The sequence below is a fragment of the Phodopus roborovskii genome, unplaced genomic scaffold (assembly GCF_943737965.1).
Source record: "Phodopus roborovskii unplaced genomic scaffold, PHOROB, whole genome shotgun sequence".
Classification (NCBI taxonomy): domain Eukaryota; kingdom Metazoa; phylum Chordata; class Mammalia; order Rodentia; family Cricetidae; genus Phodopus; species Phodopus roborovskii.
The window spans coordinates 10,646,171-10,664,761 of NW_026126408.1; the positions used below are offsets into that span (position 1 = coordinate 10,646,171).

Here is an 18,591-nt window from a genome sequence, read left to right on the forward strand (position 1 = left end):
ACATACCCTGCAAATGGACTCAAGTGGGACAAGACAGGCCCCACCAGGGTGAGGTTGGCCATCAAGTGCAGGGGAGGAAATGGGTACAGGCTGCAGAGAGAAGGCAGGCCTTGCATTGGGTCCCATAGCACGTGGCGGAGCTCAGGGCAGTTTGGAACCCCTGCAGTGGGAGGGGTACCAGGGCTCTTCTGCTGTCATCTGAATCCATTTCCAGGTCTCAATGTACAACAGCAGCTGGTGCCTCATGAGCTAGACTCAGTCTCCCGCACACCTTGGTAGCTGTTTCCACCCACCAGAGCACAGCAGGTACCTTGATAAGCCTTTTCCCGTTTCTTCTTCTCAGTGTCAATGTACTGCTCTGAGGCAGCCTTGATCTTCTGGACCCAGGCTGTCCTGGAGGAAAAGCAGAGTGGTGGCTATGAGAACAGCTAGGCACCTCCTGGACTCATGTCCAGCCTCCAGCTCCACGCTGTTGCTAACCTTGGCTTTAAGCGTGTTTAGCAGCTCTCTGGTCATACACCTAATCTTAGTCCAAGTGATAGACTGGACTGCTAATTAAAGAGCAGAGACTCACTAAAGATAGCTCTGTGAGGGAGTCCTGAGCTAGAGGACAAGACTGTGCACCCCTGGGATTGTCATCAGAGGCACTTACCCTGGGAGCTACACTGGAGAGAAGCATGGCTGGTGAGCATGTGGCAGCGAGGGCAGCCATGCGGCAAGTGCAAGTCTGCAGTCCCCCCCCCCCGGGAGATTTTAGTGGGGACTGAGGCTCGGATCTACCATTTGGGAGCTGGTGAGGAGTCAGGAAGCAGGTAACCACTGGTAGGCAGCTGTGTTACTAGTGACTAAGCCAGGGCCTACTGTGGGGCTGGAGTGCAGGGACACGCGAGAGGCTAGGCTAGGTTAAGCGTTGATTGGAATTCATCATGAGTGGACATGGGCTTACGGCACAGGGATGTGTCTGTGCTTCCTCCTAGAGTTCAGGACAGGTCACACGTGATTGGGACTGACCTCTCATTAATGTTGTCTGTTCGGAGGGTGTATACCCGATCAATGTGGGAAATGTGGAAGACAGGCTCATCGCTGGAAGGGTCTGTGGGCAGTTTCACCAACACTTCGTTAAGGAAAATGGGCTGAAAGAATTAGGGCCAGAATACGTGAGAAAAATGAGATGGCCCCAGCGCTCCACCCACTGTGTCTACAGGGCTCGCACCCAGGGTCTTTTACCCAGGAAGAAAGCCAAGGATGTTGTCCCTCAGGCTAGGAGCTCTGAGTGCCTGTGCTGCTGACGTGACAGGCTCTGTACACTGTCACCTGGTTTGATGTCTTGAGTTACAGACATGAATGCTGCCTGTGGCACAGAGGTGTCCTGTTTGCCAGGAGGAGGCTCCTGCTGTCACAGCAGCAGACAGGTGAGGTCTGGCACACAGTGTTCCTTCCCCTGGGAAGTGGCAAAGGACACTGAAAGCCACCTGAAGCAGGATGAGTCCATGACAGGGCAGGACCAGGTGGAAGGTCTGTGTGTGTGCGCTTAGGTCAGGATGGAGCCTCTTTAGGCTCCATGTGTGGCAGGTGTTGGGGCTCACCGTTTTATACATTTTGAACTGAGCACTGGACTTGGAGCTGAAGAGTTTCTCAGAGGCCGAGGAAGCTGCAAACTGCCTGACCATGTAGGTGAGCAGCAGGAAGTCGTTGAAGAGAAACCCATGCAGTTCCTTATTGCTCTTGGTCTTATATAACTTCCCACTGTGCAAAAGCTTCCGGGGACCCAGGCAGTTGGTGAGGGAGTTGAAGATAAGTTGCTTAAAGAGAAGAAAATGGCACTTTGTAATTCTGAGAACAAATAACTCCACTGCCCAGGAAAGGCCAGTGTCCAGCACCCAAGGGTATGTGGTAAGATTTTCTAGGTGTCAATGTAGTTAGAATTATTCACCTTTCTAGAAAAAAATACAAACAAAATCTTCCTATTTATCACTTTTTACAATCCCCTCCTGTCCTGTGAAAAATCAATAGTAGATTCTACCACTTCCTACCAGTAAAGTCAGAGAACTCTCAACAGAGACCTCACTTCGCTGCTCTTCTCAGGCAGGAAAGCAATTCAAGGGGTGTCCTGAAGGGCAGGACAGTGAGCCCCCGTGGTCAGTGCATGGGAGGTGTGGTGCAGTTCCCTACCTAGAACCTGCCGGGTGCATTCAGCTCAGCTCACAGCCTCAGCCTCACCTCTGCCAAGCCTTCGCACTGCACATGTGCCTGGACCCACTCCAGCCGGTCTGAATTTTCCTTCTCTCGAACTCCCTCGTTCACCTGGGAGCACAGCTCCTCGGCTCGTTCAAGGGCCAGTTTCAGGGAGGAGTGGTCAACGTGAGTCTGTGGCGTGTTCTCCAGGATCTGGGGGGCAGTGGGCAGTGTCATGTAGGTCACACTATCAGCCTGCCCCCAAGGGGTCTACTGACTCCTGTTCACCCTGCCTTGTTGCTTTATGAACTCCCAACCCCCACGAGAGGAGAGGTAATGGCATCTGCCCTGGGAAGCAGAGCCCCACAGTCCTTGTGGGATCAGGGTCTGGTAACTACATAGATGGTGTGGGGGAGGCGGGCACAGGAACAGTATGAATCTGAGTCTTGATAATAGGCCACAGGCTAACAGCTGTCTTCTCGGGTCTCCCTGATAACTTTAAGCCATGCGTTTTTTGTTTGGGTGGCTGGTTTTTTGAGTTAATGTCTCTGAAGTCCAAGCTGGCAGAAAATTTCACTATGTTGCTTTATAAAACCTGTACTCTCCTTAAAAACATTCTGCCTGAAGAAGAAAGGCTGGCAGCATGGTCCTGCTAATGGTGACTCCATGTTCTCTCTGGGTTGAGGATGGCTGCACAGCCAGAAGAGGGTCTTTACCAGCATGCTGTAACCATGGGATGCTGGGACAGTTCTGGGGGAGGTGGATGACATTAGATCCTGCTTCTATCTGCCCACTTTAGGACATCTGCCTTTAGACTTCACACATAGGTGTCTGAGGCAAGGGGCAGAGGGATCACCACTCCCTGGGTGTCTGGCCTCTGTCCAGTCAGGTGGGCCCTGCTCCTGAGTCAGCCCACCCCAGGACTCACACTTCTGATGAGCAGGGGGTAGCGAGTGATCCTCTGCATGGGCTTCAGCAGGAAGCTGGACAGCGGCATTCCTTTACACCGTGGGTCTGATGCCAGCTTCTGCAAAACAGAGAGACTCCAGATGAAACAACGGAAACACTGGGCAAAACTTCTGCCAGGCCACTGTCTAGATTTCAGGCTTGTTTCAATGACAGGATCTGAAATGGCACATGTCACTTTAGCAACAGGAATCTGTCAGCTCATGAGTCCAGCCCCACCCTGCTTCTTAACTTTCTTGTGCAGTGCAGCTCATTCTTTTGCTGCTAGAACTGCTCCCACCTGGCCGCTTCTCCCTGAGTCCACTGGGGTCCGTCTCCATCTTCTCCTTCTTCTCTCAGTATGGCTACTGCCCCAGGCCGAGGCCCAGGATCTGTAAGCAGTCATTCTCTGGAGTTCTATCATCGTGACATCACACTTCTCATCAGATGTCCCAAAGGCACCTCAACTTCCCTCACAAGAGCCGTCTTTCCTACCCCCATCTCTGAGTCACACACACACCCATCTGTCTGAAGGACAGCTCTTATTTCCCCATGTCAGCATGTCTACCATGCCTGCTTCATCAGAAACAACTACATCGGCTTGTTGAGGACCTACTGTGTGCCAGGCAATGACTGTACGAACCGTTGCCAGCACCATCTCTACTGCTGTTTTTTTTTTCATGTTCCTGATTCACATTCACTTCTCAAGACCCAGTCATGCTTCTCTGTGGCCACTTTCCCCTGGGATACCTTCCTCTCTGTGACTCTCCTCTGGGTAACTAGTGCCTCTGCGCACCAGGACACACGACACACACACACACACACACACACACACACACACACCATGCTTTGCTTTAGGTATCTCCATCAGCTGAAGATGGTCACCAGCACTCTGGGATGAGCACCTGAAGGGGTCACCTGTACTCCAGAGTGAGCGCCTATCTGGGTCATTAGCACTCTAGGGTGAACACCTGGGTGTTCCAGGCTAACATTCCAGGGTGAGCACCTTTAATGGCTGAGGAGTGGTTTACTGCAGTTATGGACAAGAAGACTGTCCTTTTTATTTTTAGGTAGATCCGTACCTATCTATTTTGCTATAATGGTTGTAGCTCGGGAAGAATTCAAGACCCTGGTTTGAGCCAGCATTAAGAAAGAAAAAGACAAAAATTTAAAAGTAATACTTTGAGATACAATGTACTGGTAAAATGTACTTTGATTTCATTTTTCTTTGAAGTACTAGGAATGCAACCCAGGGCCTTGTGCATGTCAGGAAATCAACCTCCTGATGAGTTATAGCTCTAGCCCTAGATGTTGCTTTACATTTTAAAAAATGGTAGCTGGGTGGTGGTGGTACACACCCCAGCACTTAGCAGAGGCAGGCAGATCTCTGAGTTCGAGGCCATCCTGGTCTATAGAATGAGTGTCAGGATAGCCTGGTCTACATAGAGAATAATAAGAAACCAAACCAAACAAAAAATGAAGCATTTACTTATTTATGTATTTATTTGTAATGTGTATGTCTGTTTTTAAGCCACATATATGTGGGTCACTGTAGAGGCCAGAGAGGTGTCAGGTCCTATGGTGCTGCAAGCAGTTGTGAGCCACCATGTGGGTGCTGGAGCTGAACTTGGGTCCCCTGGAAGAGCATCCAGTGTTCCTAACTGCAAAGCCCCCTCTGCAGCCTGATCATTAATTTTAAAACAGATCCTTTATATATAACCCAGGCTGGCCTTGAGTTTACGTTTTTTGTGCCTCAGCCTCTCAAGTGCAGGAATTATAGGCATATACTAGCATTCCTAGCTTCAAAACATGGCATTGCAGTGTAGTAACCAGTCGTATGAAGTCAGCTGTGGAACTTGAAAACCTAAGAATTTCAGTTGTTATCACACTTGCAGCTTTTCTCTTCATGTTCACTTTACAACCACAGCATGGAACCAATCCTTTCCTCCTCCACTCACTGGTTCCCGGGAGCTTTACAGACATCTGTGCACACTGCTGGTACAGCACAGTTACCCCTGGAGGAATTATCCGTCTCCCTGATAACTCATTTCCTCCTACTTTCATTGCCTTCAGTCACAAGGTACTCGCCTTATTATTTAAAATTTTATTTTGTGGGCTGCAGAAATGGCTCAGTTGTTAAAGGCTAGGCTCACAACTAAAAATAAAATTTCATTTTGCTGTATTTTATTCATTTAAGTAAGCTCTTTTATTTTCTTTCTGGAATAAGATGATTATTAAATAAATATAATTTATAAAATTGAGAAGCGTTGGCCAATAGGAAAGGAAGATAGGAGGAACTAGGAGACAAGAAGGAAAGAGGAAGTAGTAGAGAGGAGTCAGCATGTAGAGACTAGAGAGAACAGAGGTCCGGGCCCACTCTCCAGTAAGATGAGACCACGTGGAAATACTCAGATTAGTAGAAATGGGTTAATAATTAAGATAGAGCTAGCTGATAAGAAACTAGTAACTGGCCAACAGAATTATATCAAATACAGAGTCTCTGTGTGTTAATTGGGGCTGACACCTCAGTGGGTCCAGGCCGGCAGGAAAAACCTTACTCCTAACATGACAGTATAGTGGGGCTGGAGAGAAGGCTCAGTGGTTAAGAGCATTGGTTGCTCTTGCTGGGGACCTGCCAGCACCCATATGGCAGCTCACAACCACCTGTAACTCTAGTTCCAGGGAATCCAATGCCCCCTTCTGACCTTTGAAGGTGCCAGGCATGCACATGGCCCACAGATATAAATGTGGGCCAACACCCATATACACAAGTAATTAAAAAAGAAGTAGCATTATGGATGTTTCTTTGGAAAAACAAAACACCTGATACATAAGGTTGTTAAAAATAAAACAAAAACACTACTATTGTAGTTACACAGCTAGGATATGAAATTATGGATCTAGTGCCAAGAAAAATAGGCTCTACCTAGAACAACACTATGCAATCAGAAGCCGCTGGCTTTGGAGACTGATGGGGACACACCTCTCAACTGCAGAGACTACAGTGGGAGGAACACTGTCACTGCCTCCGGGAGTCCCAGGCTGGGCATACCTTTAGAAATTCCTTGAAGTCAGTGTCCTCATCTGTCTTCTGCTGTAGCAGAGTTGCTCCATTGAGCTGACAGCTGCAGAACCGGATGTAGGCTTGCATGTGAGACAGCTCTGCTGCCAGGATGTCCCCGATCATCTGAACAGGCATCTTCTCACCTCCAGTCTTCTTCCTCACCCGCAAGGCCCTGAAAGTAACTGATGGTCACTCCATTCTCCAAAAATCTCCTTCCTTGGCAGCTAAAGGGCAAATGCCACAGACACCAATAGTGATGGCACCCAGTCAGGACCTAGCATCCTTGGACACTGGGAAGGAATGGCTCGCAGGGCCCAAAGCTCTGCTGGCTGAGCTAGTCTGAGGGAGCACTAGCAAAGAAGAAAAGGGTACTGAAGTCTACACATTTAGATGCTTTCTAGGCCTTTAGAAGAGTCTTCAATTCACCCCAGTTTCTTCACAAATCAATTTGTTTTTCCTCATTTGAGGACACATGGCAATGTGGCTTGGGAACCTTGGTGACCAGGGAGCCATGGTGGCCAGGGGTTGGAATTGAAGAGCTGGTATCTTCATGGTGGGCTGCAGCCATGGAGGGGTTCCAGCTGGCCTAGAACTCTGCTCTTGTACGTAAAACAGACAGAAAGCCCCCCCCCCCCAGGACAGGAACTGCACATGAGCACTGTGCTGTCCTTGTCTGGCTGTGGCTGTCACTCTTCTGCCTGCCACTCCCTCCTGCTGAGCTACATGTTGCACCTGTTTGGGGACCACACACCAACACAGCTTTTCTTGTTCAATCAAAGTAGTTCTGCATTAGAGTGCTTTACTTTTTCTCAACAGTTATGTAATTAAGTCACAGGGCACTCCCTAAAACACTAGAGGATACAAAGCCTAAGGGAGCAGAATAGAGTTCAAAGTCCCCTTACTGAGCAGTCCCTGAAGGGCTACAGTGACAATGCCAGGTGACACCCACACTTACTTCAACAGCTTTGTATTGGACATGATGAGTTCCTTCCAGTTGACAAAGATCAAGGCCATTTCTGCTTCAGTGAGGAAGCCCGACTCTGCCATCCGTTTCTGGAAAACCTAAATTCAAAACATGGATACAGTTTAGTTTGAGGCTGGTCCACAGCACTGTGTGCCTTTCTGAACTCTGACAGCAAGGCAGTGGCACCTCGCAGTAAGCATATTTATGACTGCTAGACTTTTAAAAAGGTTATTTATTGTGTACATGTGTGCATAGGAGGGGGAACAGATGGAAACGGAGAGAGACAGAATTGGGGGGTACAATGGCACAGTGTGGCACAGTGTGGAGGACAACTTTCCGGGCTTTGAGGCAGCAGGGTCTCACTGAGTGGTGCAGTGCCTACAGGCTACCTGGCTCACAAGCTTCTGGGCGATTCTCCTGTCTGCCACCTGTCTTGCCATAGATTACAGATGTGTGCTGACACTCTTGGGAGGTTGGTTGGGAACAGGGGCTTTTCTCCTAGGCCATCTGTCCAGGTATAGGGAAGTACAGATAAATGAATCTCATGCATTCGATGCTTATTTGAAGGCTGACCAGGGCCAGGCTAAGTCTGGGGGATGAAGGATGAAGAACAGACAGCGAGAGTGAGGGGTTTAACTCAGTTGGGAGGATGCCTGCCTAGCAGGCATGATGTCTGGGGCTCAGTCCCCAGCACACATACATTGGGTATGTTGGCAGATGCTTGTAACCCCAATGCTTGAAGACAGAGGCAGGAGGATAAGATTTCAAGGTCATCTTTGGTTCCATAGCAAGTTCAAGCCCAGTTTGGACTACATGAGAGCCCGTCTCAAGAACAAACAAGAAAGAGAATACAGGGAGTGTACAGGTGTGAGGGGAGCGGGCATTCCCGTGGAGAAGTGAGGGCGGCAGGAGGACAGGTGCTGCAGTTGACTGAGGGCTCCACTCTGCTATTCGGGTTATGGCAGGGGACGCACCCATCTGCCTGGGGGGGAGGATGGGGGGCTTGTATTCTCTAGGTGGTTGACTGAATGGCTCTTTTCATCTGATGACCTTGGTACATTTCCTGGCAACCAAAAGCCATGGAAACAGAAATAGAAGTATAAAGTCTCCTTTCGCGTTTTCACAAGCCATTGTAAAGTGTTCCTCTCAGGAAGACACTGTCCTCAGCTTAGGTGCCACTGGCAACATGGACAGGTGCAGACAGTAAACACATGACTTGGGAAACCATTTTGCAACTGCGCCTGTTTGGTTTCCTAAGCTGACATACACATTAAGTAGAGGTATTGAAGCCCATGACAATGCCAGGTTTCCAAACAGCATCGTAAACAAAATTAGGCAAGAACTGGAGGCAAGTCCATACAGAGGCCTTCACGCTCTCTCTACGCCCTGTCCTTTGCATGTTCAACTAGGACATTCCTAGGTCCCCCTGCCCTCCTGCCCCCACTGAGTGGGCTTAGCCTAGGAAGAGCGGGTTCTTTCATCAGGGACCTTTAGCTTTCCGCCTTACCAGTGAGCAGAGGCAGCTTCTGTCACTGTCTATGAGCCCTCACATGGAAGTGGTGCCCAGCCAGGGGACACAGTTCGGTGGTAAAATCCGTGCGTGGCATGTGAGAGGCCCCGGGCTGCATCCCCAGTGTCAAAAAAATGAGATGGCTCACAATGCTTTCAAGTGAGAGTGGCAGAGACACCACCCTCCGCCTGCTCTAGGAGACAGTAAGCAACAGGCCTCACCTCGATGACCAGCTGCAGATCGTCCATGTAGCGCTCCTCTGTCTGAATGAGCTCGTGGATGTAGCCTTGTCTCTTCCTCTCCATGGGCTGCATCGTGTCCAGGGCTTGGAGATCGGCACACCCTGCAGAGACAGGGCAGAGCTTAACAACACACACTCCTTCAGTCCCTCACGGAACATGGACATTTCTCAGCGGATGTGCTGGCTTCACAAATACTGCTTCGAAAGAACATTTGTAACAGAATGTCATACATTTGCAGAGAGAGAGCTGATGTGAGGCCCCAGTCAGTGTTCCTCGAGGTGAATTTACTGCATCTGTGAAGTTACAGAGAGCTCCTTATTTCTGAGCACCAAGGAGAGAATAAGGATTCTAGGAATGGCCTCAAAGAGACCAGAACATCACCATCTCACAGCTTTCGGAAATTATTGAATTGACTAAATAAATTGGTACTTGATATCGTTGTTTTCCAAACTAAAGATCAAGAGCTATCACCGGGTCATCATCAACTTAGGCCTGACATTTACAAAAGAAATACGGTCTACCATGCACGCAGCACTGTTCAATACTGTGAAAGCTTTGGCAATACATTTATTTAGTTATAAACTTATAGAAAATACCATAACTCATTTTGAATTACTGTTAAGAAAACAACAACAAAAGGCCTGAGAAATGTGTCTCTAGAATTTTGAAAGGAAAGTTCTAAGGTTAGAAAATCTCAACAAACCACTGAAAGAAAGCGGTGGAGAGGGACACACCACAGGATGCAGACACAGCCACTCAGAGGAGTCACGAGCAGGTCACAGCAGGATGAGCTGTACTGCATTCACTCTGCATCTGTTTACAGGCACAACGGAGCCTGACATCACTGCCAGGGTCTGCCTGTGCACCGTGACGTGGGGAACTACCCCAGGAATCCCCTCCTCATGCTAAAAGTGGAAGCAGACAGGTATTGCAAAGCCAAATGTGTAGGAGGCTGTGTGATTGGATGGGGGCAGCCAATAGATCAAATCAGTGTAGAGCTTAATTACACTAACTGGGTTCTGACTGGTTACAGGAGGCCCTGTGGTCAATTAACTTACGATTATTATTATTTTAATATTTTATTATTTCTGTGTATGTACACAGTGAGGTCAGAGAGGTGTAAGGTTCCCTGGAACTTGAGTCACAGGTAGTGGGGAGCTGCCTAATATGGATGCTGGGATTTGAATGCAGGCTGTCTGTAAGAATACACAGTCTTAACAACTGAGCCATTTTATCAGCCCAATCACCAATTAAGCTGTAACCACATGGCAGCTGTAGCTGTTTTCTGTAGCCCTCATTCTGGTTTTTGATAAGTGCTATTGGATAACACTGACCGTTAAATTCTCAGTTGTTCTGGTAACTACTACTCAGGAATTGTTTTTGGTTTGCGTTTATTTACTCAAGTAAATCTACTAAATGTAATTGGTCTAGGAAATTTCCCTCTGAATGGTATCCAGGAAGCTACCACATAGGGTGACAGGCAGAGGATCTCAAGTCATAATGGAAAATAATTCTCTGTAATTCAGCAAAATAGTAAATTTTTGAAAATCAGTGAGTCAGTGAGATGTCTCAGCAGGTGAAGGCACTCACTGATGACCTCCATGACCCAAGTTTGATCTCTTGGACTCATAGACAGAAGGAGAAAACTGACTCCCACAAGTTGTCCTACATACACACATAAGGAGAGAGAGAGAGACAGAGAGAGACAGAGACACGTACACTCACAGACAGACACAAATGTGTTTTGTTTTGTTTTTTTCTCTTTTAAACAAAAGCTGAGCTAGAAATGAGGTATGGATGTCACTTCACCTGAAGCAGTAGGGAGCTGTCCCTAGCACAGGCTTGGGGAAGAAGACAGTAGAGGATGTAGAGTTCCCTCGCAGGGCAGCCCCAAAGCAATAGGAAAAGAGCAAGATACCAGAGGGAGTGCTTGCTGGGGGAGACACTAGGCAAACACTATCAGGGAGCTCTGGGATAGCCCAGATGCTTTAACCTTTTCTAACCCTTTTTCCACTTCAGACCTAGAGGCTGAACTTAGGATCTTGTATATGTTAGGCAAACTACCACTGAGCTAGAATTTAAAAATATATATTTGTAGGCTAGAAGTAGCAACACACGTCTTTAATCTCAGCACTTGGGAGACAGAGGCAGGCAGATCTCTGTGAGTTCGAGGCCAGCCTGGTCTACAGAGCTAGTTCCAGGACAGATTCCAAAGCTACATAGAGAATCCCTGTCTTGAAAAACAAACAAAAACTACTACGTGTGTGTGTGTGTGTGTGTGTGTGTGTGTGTGTGTGTTTGTGTTGTACAGATTTGGGCTAACGTACAGTTTTAATGATTTTTTTTTCTAATTCTGCAGGCATGGATAACAGGCTTATAAATTAAGAATACTGAATTTAGGCAGATGACAAGGGGTGCTAGCCAACCAGCAATCAGAGCACTACTGCCATACTCAAACTGCCAACTTTGGAGCACTGAATTCTATCCTGTCTGCCAGGGAGAACTGCAGAGCAGCAGGTACACAGTGAATCGGGAAGACCAACTGGATGCAGGTTTGACTGGGCTGTGTACGTGGCATGGAGGACAGATGTGTGGCAGATAGCTTGTGAACAGACTGCTCATAACATCATCAGCGACACTGGTCATGTCCAGATGACTGCTGGAAGTAATCAGAACCTTTGCTGAGGCAACTGTACCTCTTACTTAAAGAAACAGATTTAACTTTATGCATGTGGTATTTTGCCTGCATGTGTGACTGTGCACCAGGTGAGTGCCTGGAAGTCACAAAGCCAGAAGAGGCCATCAGGTGCCCTGGAGCTCGATCACAGAAGGCTGTGAGCCACCACCTGAGTGTTCTTAACCACTGAGCCATCGCCAGCCCTTTACCCAGAGTTTGATAACCTCAACCATTCATGATCTTTGTTTGGATTTTAGAAATATCTGCTTTCCATATCTATGATTGTTTAGTACTTTTTATTTCAAAATTTTAAGTTACATTGTAAATTTTCTTATTGTAAGTGTATGCATGTGCATCAGCATGAGAGTGGAGGTCAGAGGACAACTTTCAGAGTTGGTCTTCCTTCCACTGGGGAGTGGGCTCAGGTGGCAGGCACCTTGACCCTCTGAGCCACCTCACCAGCCCCCTTAGCACTTGGCTGGATTTACTCATATTTAAAGATGAATGTACATGTGGTTTTTCTGTAAGTCACTGCAATGAAGACATAACCGTTAAATGAGCCTGCATGAGTTTGTGGTGCTGAGGCTCAAATGCAGACTGCTGTACACACACAAATGCTCGCCCACTGAGCCACATCCTCAGCCCTGCGCCCAGACACATTTTATGTACCACTGCATCATGTGTCACTTTGCTCATATCACATTCTCAGCGACTTCCTTCAAATGCACCAACACTGGTCTACCTAAAACAGCTTAGACCCATAGAAGAGCCTCAAGTAGCTCAAGTGGGATACACATGACTTATGCCTCATTGGGATGAGCGTGGGGACGACTCATCACTATGCCATGCTGACCCCTTGCATTTCATTCCAATGGCCCTTATACTTCTGTCCTTGGTTCAGTTTCCAACCCCTCACTTCAGATGTTCTTACCTATGGGATCAGGGGCAAAATAAAGGCACAAGGCCCCCTAAACCTTCTGCCCTTTATCTGCCTACTCCCTCATTCCTATTTCATTCCTGCTAAGGTACTAGGGGTCCTAGCTCTCTCTATAGCCAGCACCCTTAACTGGCCTTCCCTTCCAATGTCCCCCACCCTGCCCAGGCCCCCACTATATTCAGTTTTCACTGCTTCATTTTAGTCCACAAGCAGGGTCAGATGTCCCCGCTACTCATTAGTTAAGACAACACACCAGCACACTTCCTTCAGCCCCATTCTGTCTTCAGCATCCCTCTTTTTCATGTTACTAACACAGTCACGAGAAGGTCCCTTTCATTTCCCTAGCTGGGTACCCCGCTCTCAGGAAGGTGAGAAGGGCCCCAATATTGCTGGGTTCAGTGCCCTCTCCCAGCTCCCAGCCTCCTCCACCTGCCCCTGCACTGTTACCTCAGAAGTGCTGCCCCTTCCCAGCCTTTGTAATGTTCCTCTTCCTGGTGCCTCCTTCTGAATGTCTCCCTCTGCCTGCTGCCAAGCTCTCTGCTTCTCCCAAACCAGCAAATGCCAAAATAGGATATGGCATTCCTGTCCTGTAAGGTCACAGGGATCTGGCCACACTGAAGGCTGTGTATTGCTCTTCTCGGGCCACAGTGCACATTGGCCTATTTAATTCTAAGGAACACTGAACTACAGACATATACAACTCGAGGAACCCACAGTTGCTAACAGTAGACCCAACAACAGAGGGAAAGGAGAGTGGAATCTCTGGATGACCTGAGGACTTGAGTTTTCATGGAGTGAATATACATACTTTGTCATCCTTGATACCTGACTGTCCCTATACTTGACAGAGAGGCATGTGACTAAACCCTTCCAATGTATCTTGTCCAATAGAGATGTGCTGCAGATATAAAATACACACTGGGTTTTGAAGACATATTTAAATGTGAAATGTAAAATACTACTACAATACTATATTGGCCAGATGCTGGTGGGATATACCTGTGATTTCAACATTCAGAAGATCGAGAACAGAGGAACTGGAGTTAGAGGCCACCTGGGCTACACAGCAAGACTCTCAAAAACAACCAGTCAACCAGCCAGCCAGCCAGCCAGCCAACCAACCAGCAACCAACCAACCTATCAACCATCTAAGCAACCAATCAGCCACCCAGCCAGCCAGTGATCAATCACTCAAACTTGTTGTATATTGGAATATTTTGTATATACTGGATTAAATAGTATTGAAATTTTATATATTTTGACTTAAAATGTGGCTGCTAGAAAAACTTAAAATTATATATGGGGCTGCCATAGTTATTCACATATTTCTATGAACAGTTCAAGCTAACAACTGTATTTTTTATGTTCCTTTCCTCACAAAATGTTAAATGGCTTCCACTGATTTCAGAATGCAATCCGAACTCAGCAGCACGGCCCCAGGGTCGCCATGGTTGATCTCCATCCTACTTCCCAGCTCTGCACCGACTGCTTTGCCCTCTCCCCCACCCCACTCCCATCTGAGCCCAGGCTTGGTCTTTACAACATGGTAGCACTCTTCCCTCAGCTTTGCTGAGTTCTGCCTTTCCTTCCTATTTACAGCCTGGTTCCAACATAACGGTGCAGCTCGAGGGACACCGCTGTGGGGAGAAAGCACTCCCCATCCTTGGCCTCACATTCAGACTTGCTTCTTCTTGTGACTAGTCTGTGTCAATATTCAGTGGCAGCTGTGGGTGTTGGCAGCATGTTCTGTCATGGAGCTATACTTCTGGCCCCTGATTCTGTATTTTAATATGACACATAAACTAACTCATATTCTTTTTTGTTTGTTTTTCAAGACAGGTTTTCTCTGTACAGCCCTAGCTGTCCTGAAACTTACTCTATAGACCAGGCTGGCCTTGAACTCACAGAGATCCGCCTGCCTCTGCCTCCTGAGTGTTGGGATTTAAAGAATTCTTTTTCCTTTTTTAGATATAGAGCTGTTGGCCTGTTACTAGCATTTCTTATTGGCTAGCTCTGTTTTAAATCTTACCCATTTCTATTAATCGAAGTGTTTTACTTGTCTTATCTTACCAGAGAGAGGGTCCGGACTTCTTCCTCAAGTCCCTACATCTTGAATCTCTTCTACTACATCTCCCAGAATCCTTCTTGCCTCCTAGTCCCACCTATCTTGTCTTCCTATTTGCCAACAGTGCTTTATTCATTAACTAATAAGAGAAACATATTTACTGAATGACATCTTCCCATCATCTCCTCTTTTCTGTCTAAACCAAAAAGAAGGGTTTTAAACTTTAACACAGTAAAATATGTATGTATAACAAAACAGTTATCAAATAAGAACTATAGTTATCAATATTTAGTCCATTAACATTTAGCAAGATTTAAAGAAAATATTCCATCATCTATCCTATCTTTCATCTATCCTATCTTTGTGATTCTAAAGTCTTATAAACAGAAGAAACTTGTTATGGAGTTTACTTCCAATATGTTAAAACTAGCCATTTGGACATGAAACTGCTCTTGTCTGGACTGTTTGGCTTTATGCTGTATAAACTGGACATGCAGGACCCACAGAAAAGTGACTACTGAAACAAGATGGACATTGCTTTAGGGTTCCTGCTTCGTGGAAGAGTCTGCCAGACAGTCTGCAGGACACAGAGAAAAGTGACTGACAAGCTGCCAATACAGGTGACAGTTTAGAGTTTCCTGGAGGAGTCTGTCAGACACTCCATGGCCTATAGGCTGAAGATGGAACATTACAGAAGAACTTTTTTTTTTTTTTTTTTAAAAGATTTATTTATTATGTACACAGTGTTCTGTCTGCATGTATGCCTTCAGGCAGAAGAGGGCACCAGATCTCATTACAGATGGCTGTGAGCCACCATGTGGTTGCTGGGAATTGAACTCAGGACCTTTAGAAGAACAGTCAGTGCTCTTAATCTCTGAGCCATCTCTCCAGTCCCCTATTTCAGAATTCTTAAAATCCAAGTTTTGGTGATATTTTAAGCCCAACATTTCCCTTCTTCTCTTATCAGGGAAAAAGAGGCTTCTTATTCCTTGTTCTGGTAGAGGGAATTATCCTGCCATTTTGGGTCCCCTGCCAGACCTGACAGAATCCACGTCAAGAGCATGGAGAAAGTGAGCACCCTATGGGCCTTGCCTCCCTATGGCCCTGGTCAAAGCCAGGAAGAGGAAAAGTGTATCTGGAGACAAGCAGCCCAGGGCCAATACCGTGTTTTCACCACTTACCAAATATGGACTGGTCCCTAGGGGTCAGAGCACTGTATCCAGTTTGTTATTTAGGCATGTTAGACACAGACATGAGAATACATGGGCATACTAAGTTGATGGACTAAGTATTTAAAACAAAAATTGGCCCACAGCCGGTGATAACTTCAGAGGATACTCAGCAAAGAAACTATACAATCTGTTAGAGGACTGCTCTTACAATCAGGAAACCACACACACACACACACACACACACACTCTCACACTCACACATACCACATACATACACACATATCAAACACACATACACACCACACACACACACCACACCACACCCCACCACCACATACTACATACATACACACTTACCAAACATACACACCACACACACACACACACACACACACACACACACACACACACACACACACACCCCAGGGTAAAAATTGAACCATAAATTTAAAAGTGAGGATGAAAATCCCAAGAACCTAAGATGATAGAATAAAATAAAAAAGGAGATGTAAAATACATATAACTGAAAACATGTAGGAAGTGAATAAACCCCCATACAGTTCACAAAAAGAACAGGCTCATTGGAGAGTCTGGGGGACGGCTTAGTCAGCACAGCTACCTGCCAGGAGAGCATGCACACTTGAGTTTGGATTCACAGTGTTCACATCAGTCAGAGTGGTGGCACACATCTACACTGGGGAGAGGAGACAGGCCAGGGAGGGACTAGGAGTAGAGACAGGTGAATCCCTCAAGCTCAACAGCCATTCAGTGAGCTCTGAGTTTAATGAGACCCTACCTCAAAACTAAGGTGGGAAGCAATAGAAGACACCTGACCTCTGACACTGACCCCTTGTTTCCATACCCACATGTGCACCTACAAATAAACACACATAAATAAACACATACTACACACAATACACAAAAATACATATATTTGAAAAAAAAGTAAAGGCAAAGAGTAAATACTGTAATGAAAACAGTATATTGATGGATAATACCAAATTAAACACATCTAAGAATTAGTAGAAAGCACAAACTAATGATAAGGCCAGCACATCCTGCATAGGATACAGAATGATAAGGACAAGCCAGAAAACACTGTATAGACCCAGAATGACAATGACAAGGCCAGCATACACTATATAGGACACAGAGTGACAATGACAAGCCAGCAAACTCTGCATAGGACATGGAATAACAAGGCCAGCACACACTGCATAGTAGTTGAGGCAGGGAGGGTAAACTAATGGCAGGCAGTGTTGAGATGACAACAGTTATCTCTTTCATGGATCGCATCGTTAATGTTATAGCTAAAGCGTCATCACCAGGCTGTGTGGCAGCTCATGGCTGGAATCCCAGCATTCAGCAGACTAAGGAACACTGGGATCAACTGGAGGTCGCCTGGCTATAGAGTGAGTTTCAGGCTAGTTTGAAACTGCAAAAGCGTATTTTGGAAAACAAGAATCAACCAAATAAATCAACAAAACAAAATAAAACAAATCCCAAAGGGTCTGCAGGAGATGCTGCCAGCAAGCACCTGGACAACAGGGTGATACTGTGCTTATCTGCAGCAAACAAAAGAGCCTCAAAATGTGAAATAAAATGACGGAACTTTTCTTAAAATAAATACACCTCCTTTCAAAAAAAAAAAAAAAAGAGATTAAAAAGGAGAGAAGAAGGAAGGCAACTTTGTCGGTAGTTTAGTTGATACTTTTAAATGAAAATTATCATAATGCACAGTTTGAATAGTTAACAGGTATGACATATGAACACATATAAGAGAATACCTGTTTCTACAAATATCATGTCTGTGAGGGAACATTTGCTGAACATAGCAGGAAATGCCTGAATTAAACACTGCTTTCAATTGCTTCTTTTTAAAATTATTTTTGAAGCTGGAGAGATGACTCAGGATCCAAGAGCACTTCCTGCTCTTGCAGAGAACCTAGCTTGGGTTCCCAGTATCCACATCAATGTGGCTGCTCATAGTGCCTGTAACTCCCGGGTTCTCAGCAGTCTCTGACCTTCACAGGCACCTGCACTCATGTGCATATATCCCCCCCACACAACAGGAATAGTAAAAACTATCATATTCTGTGTATGATGTGATATGTGCACTGTGGCATGTCTGTGGGCAGGGGACAGTTCTGGGGAGTCATTCTCTTCTTCCACTTTTATGTGACCTCCAGGGATCAAACTTAGGTCATCAGGCCAGTGTGGCAAGTGCCTTATCATTGATCCATCTCTTCAGTCCTTCAAATGGCTTTATTGTAATTGTGTATGTATGTGCATGGTGATTGTGAGTGGGCACATGTGCATGGTGTGTGTATCTGTGCATGTATGTGCATGATGTTTGTGCTGGGCACATGTGCCATAGTGAGTGTGTGCGTGTATGTACATGGTGATTGTGTATGGGCATATGTTCATGGTGCGTGTGTGGAGGACGGACAGCAGCTTTGTGCATTTGGTTTCCTTCCTTTGAACTCAGGTTAACAGAACTGTGCTGTGTGTGCCTTTACCTGCTGAGCTGCCTTACTGTCCCCAAATATTTTTGCTTAAAGAAGCTTCCTGGTGTCCCAGATGGTTATCCTTTTAGTAACAGGGACCCATTTTGCCTGACCCACCACTAACTCTTTTCTTTTTCAGGTTTTGGAAATCTACCCAGGGCCAGGCAAGAGTCCCACACCAGGCTACACTCTATTTCCTCTTTTCTCTCATCAGCATCTTTCTTCACATAACCATTCTTGCCCAGCCTCTCTAGGTCCCCCTTCCTCATTCCTCCACAGCCACCCACATTCCTAATGTGAGTCCTTTGCTTCAGGCCTTCCTTAGGGGTCTCT

General features: G+C 46.4%; 1 protein-coding gene across 4 annotated transcripts in view; it reads right to left on the minus strand.

Annotated features, from left to right (window-relative positions):
• Itsn2 (intersectin 2) overlaps positions 1-18,591 on the minus strand; it is a 108,920-nt gene that overhangs the window by 4,675 nt on the left and 85,654 nt on the right. For 3 of the 4 annotated variants that reach the window (XM_051181708.1, XM_051181709.1, XM_051181707.1), the window contains 8 exons: positions 8,880-9,001; positions 7,140-7,246; positions 6,173-6,356; positions 3,104-3,202; positions 2,221-2,388; positions 1,587-1,802; positions 1,012-1,133; positions 311-393 (listed from right to left, as the gene is read on the minus strand). In XM_051181708.1, coding sequence (XP_051037665.1) covers positions 311-393; positions 1,012-1,133; positions 1,587-1,802; positions 2,221-2,388; positions 3,104-3,202; positions 6,173-6,356; positions 7,140-7,246; positions 8,880-9,001 — 1,101 coding nt within the window. The remainder of the gene's footprint in view (positions 1-310; positions 394-1,011; positions 1,134-1,586; positions 1,803-2,220; positions 2,389-3,103; positions 3,203-6,172; positions 6,357-7,139; positions 7,247-8,879; positions 9,002-18,591) is intronic. The other variant, XM_051181710.1, reaches the window with a different exon arrangement.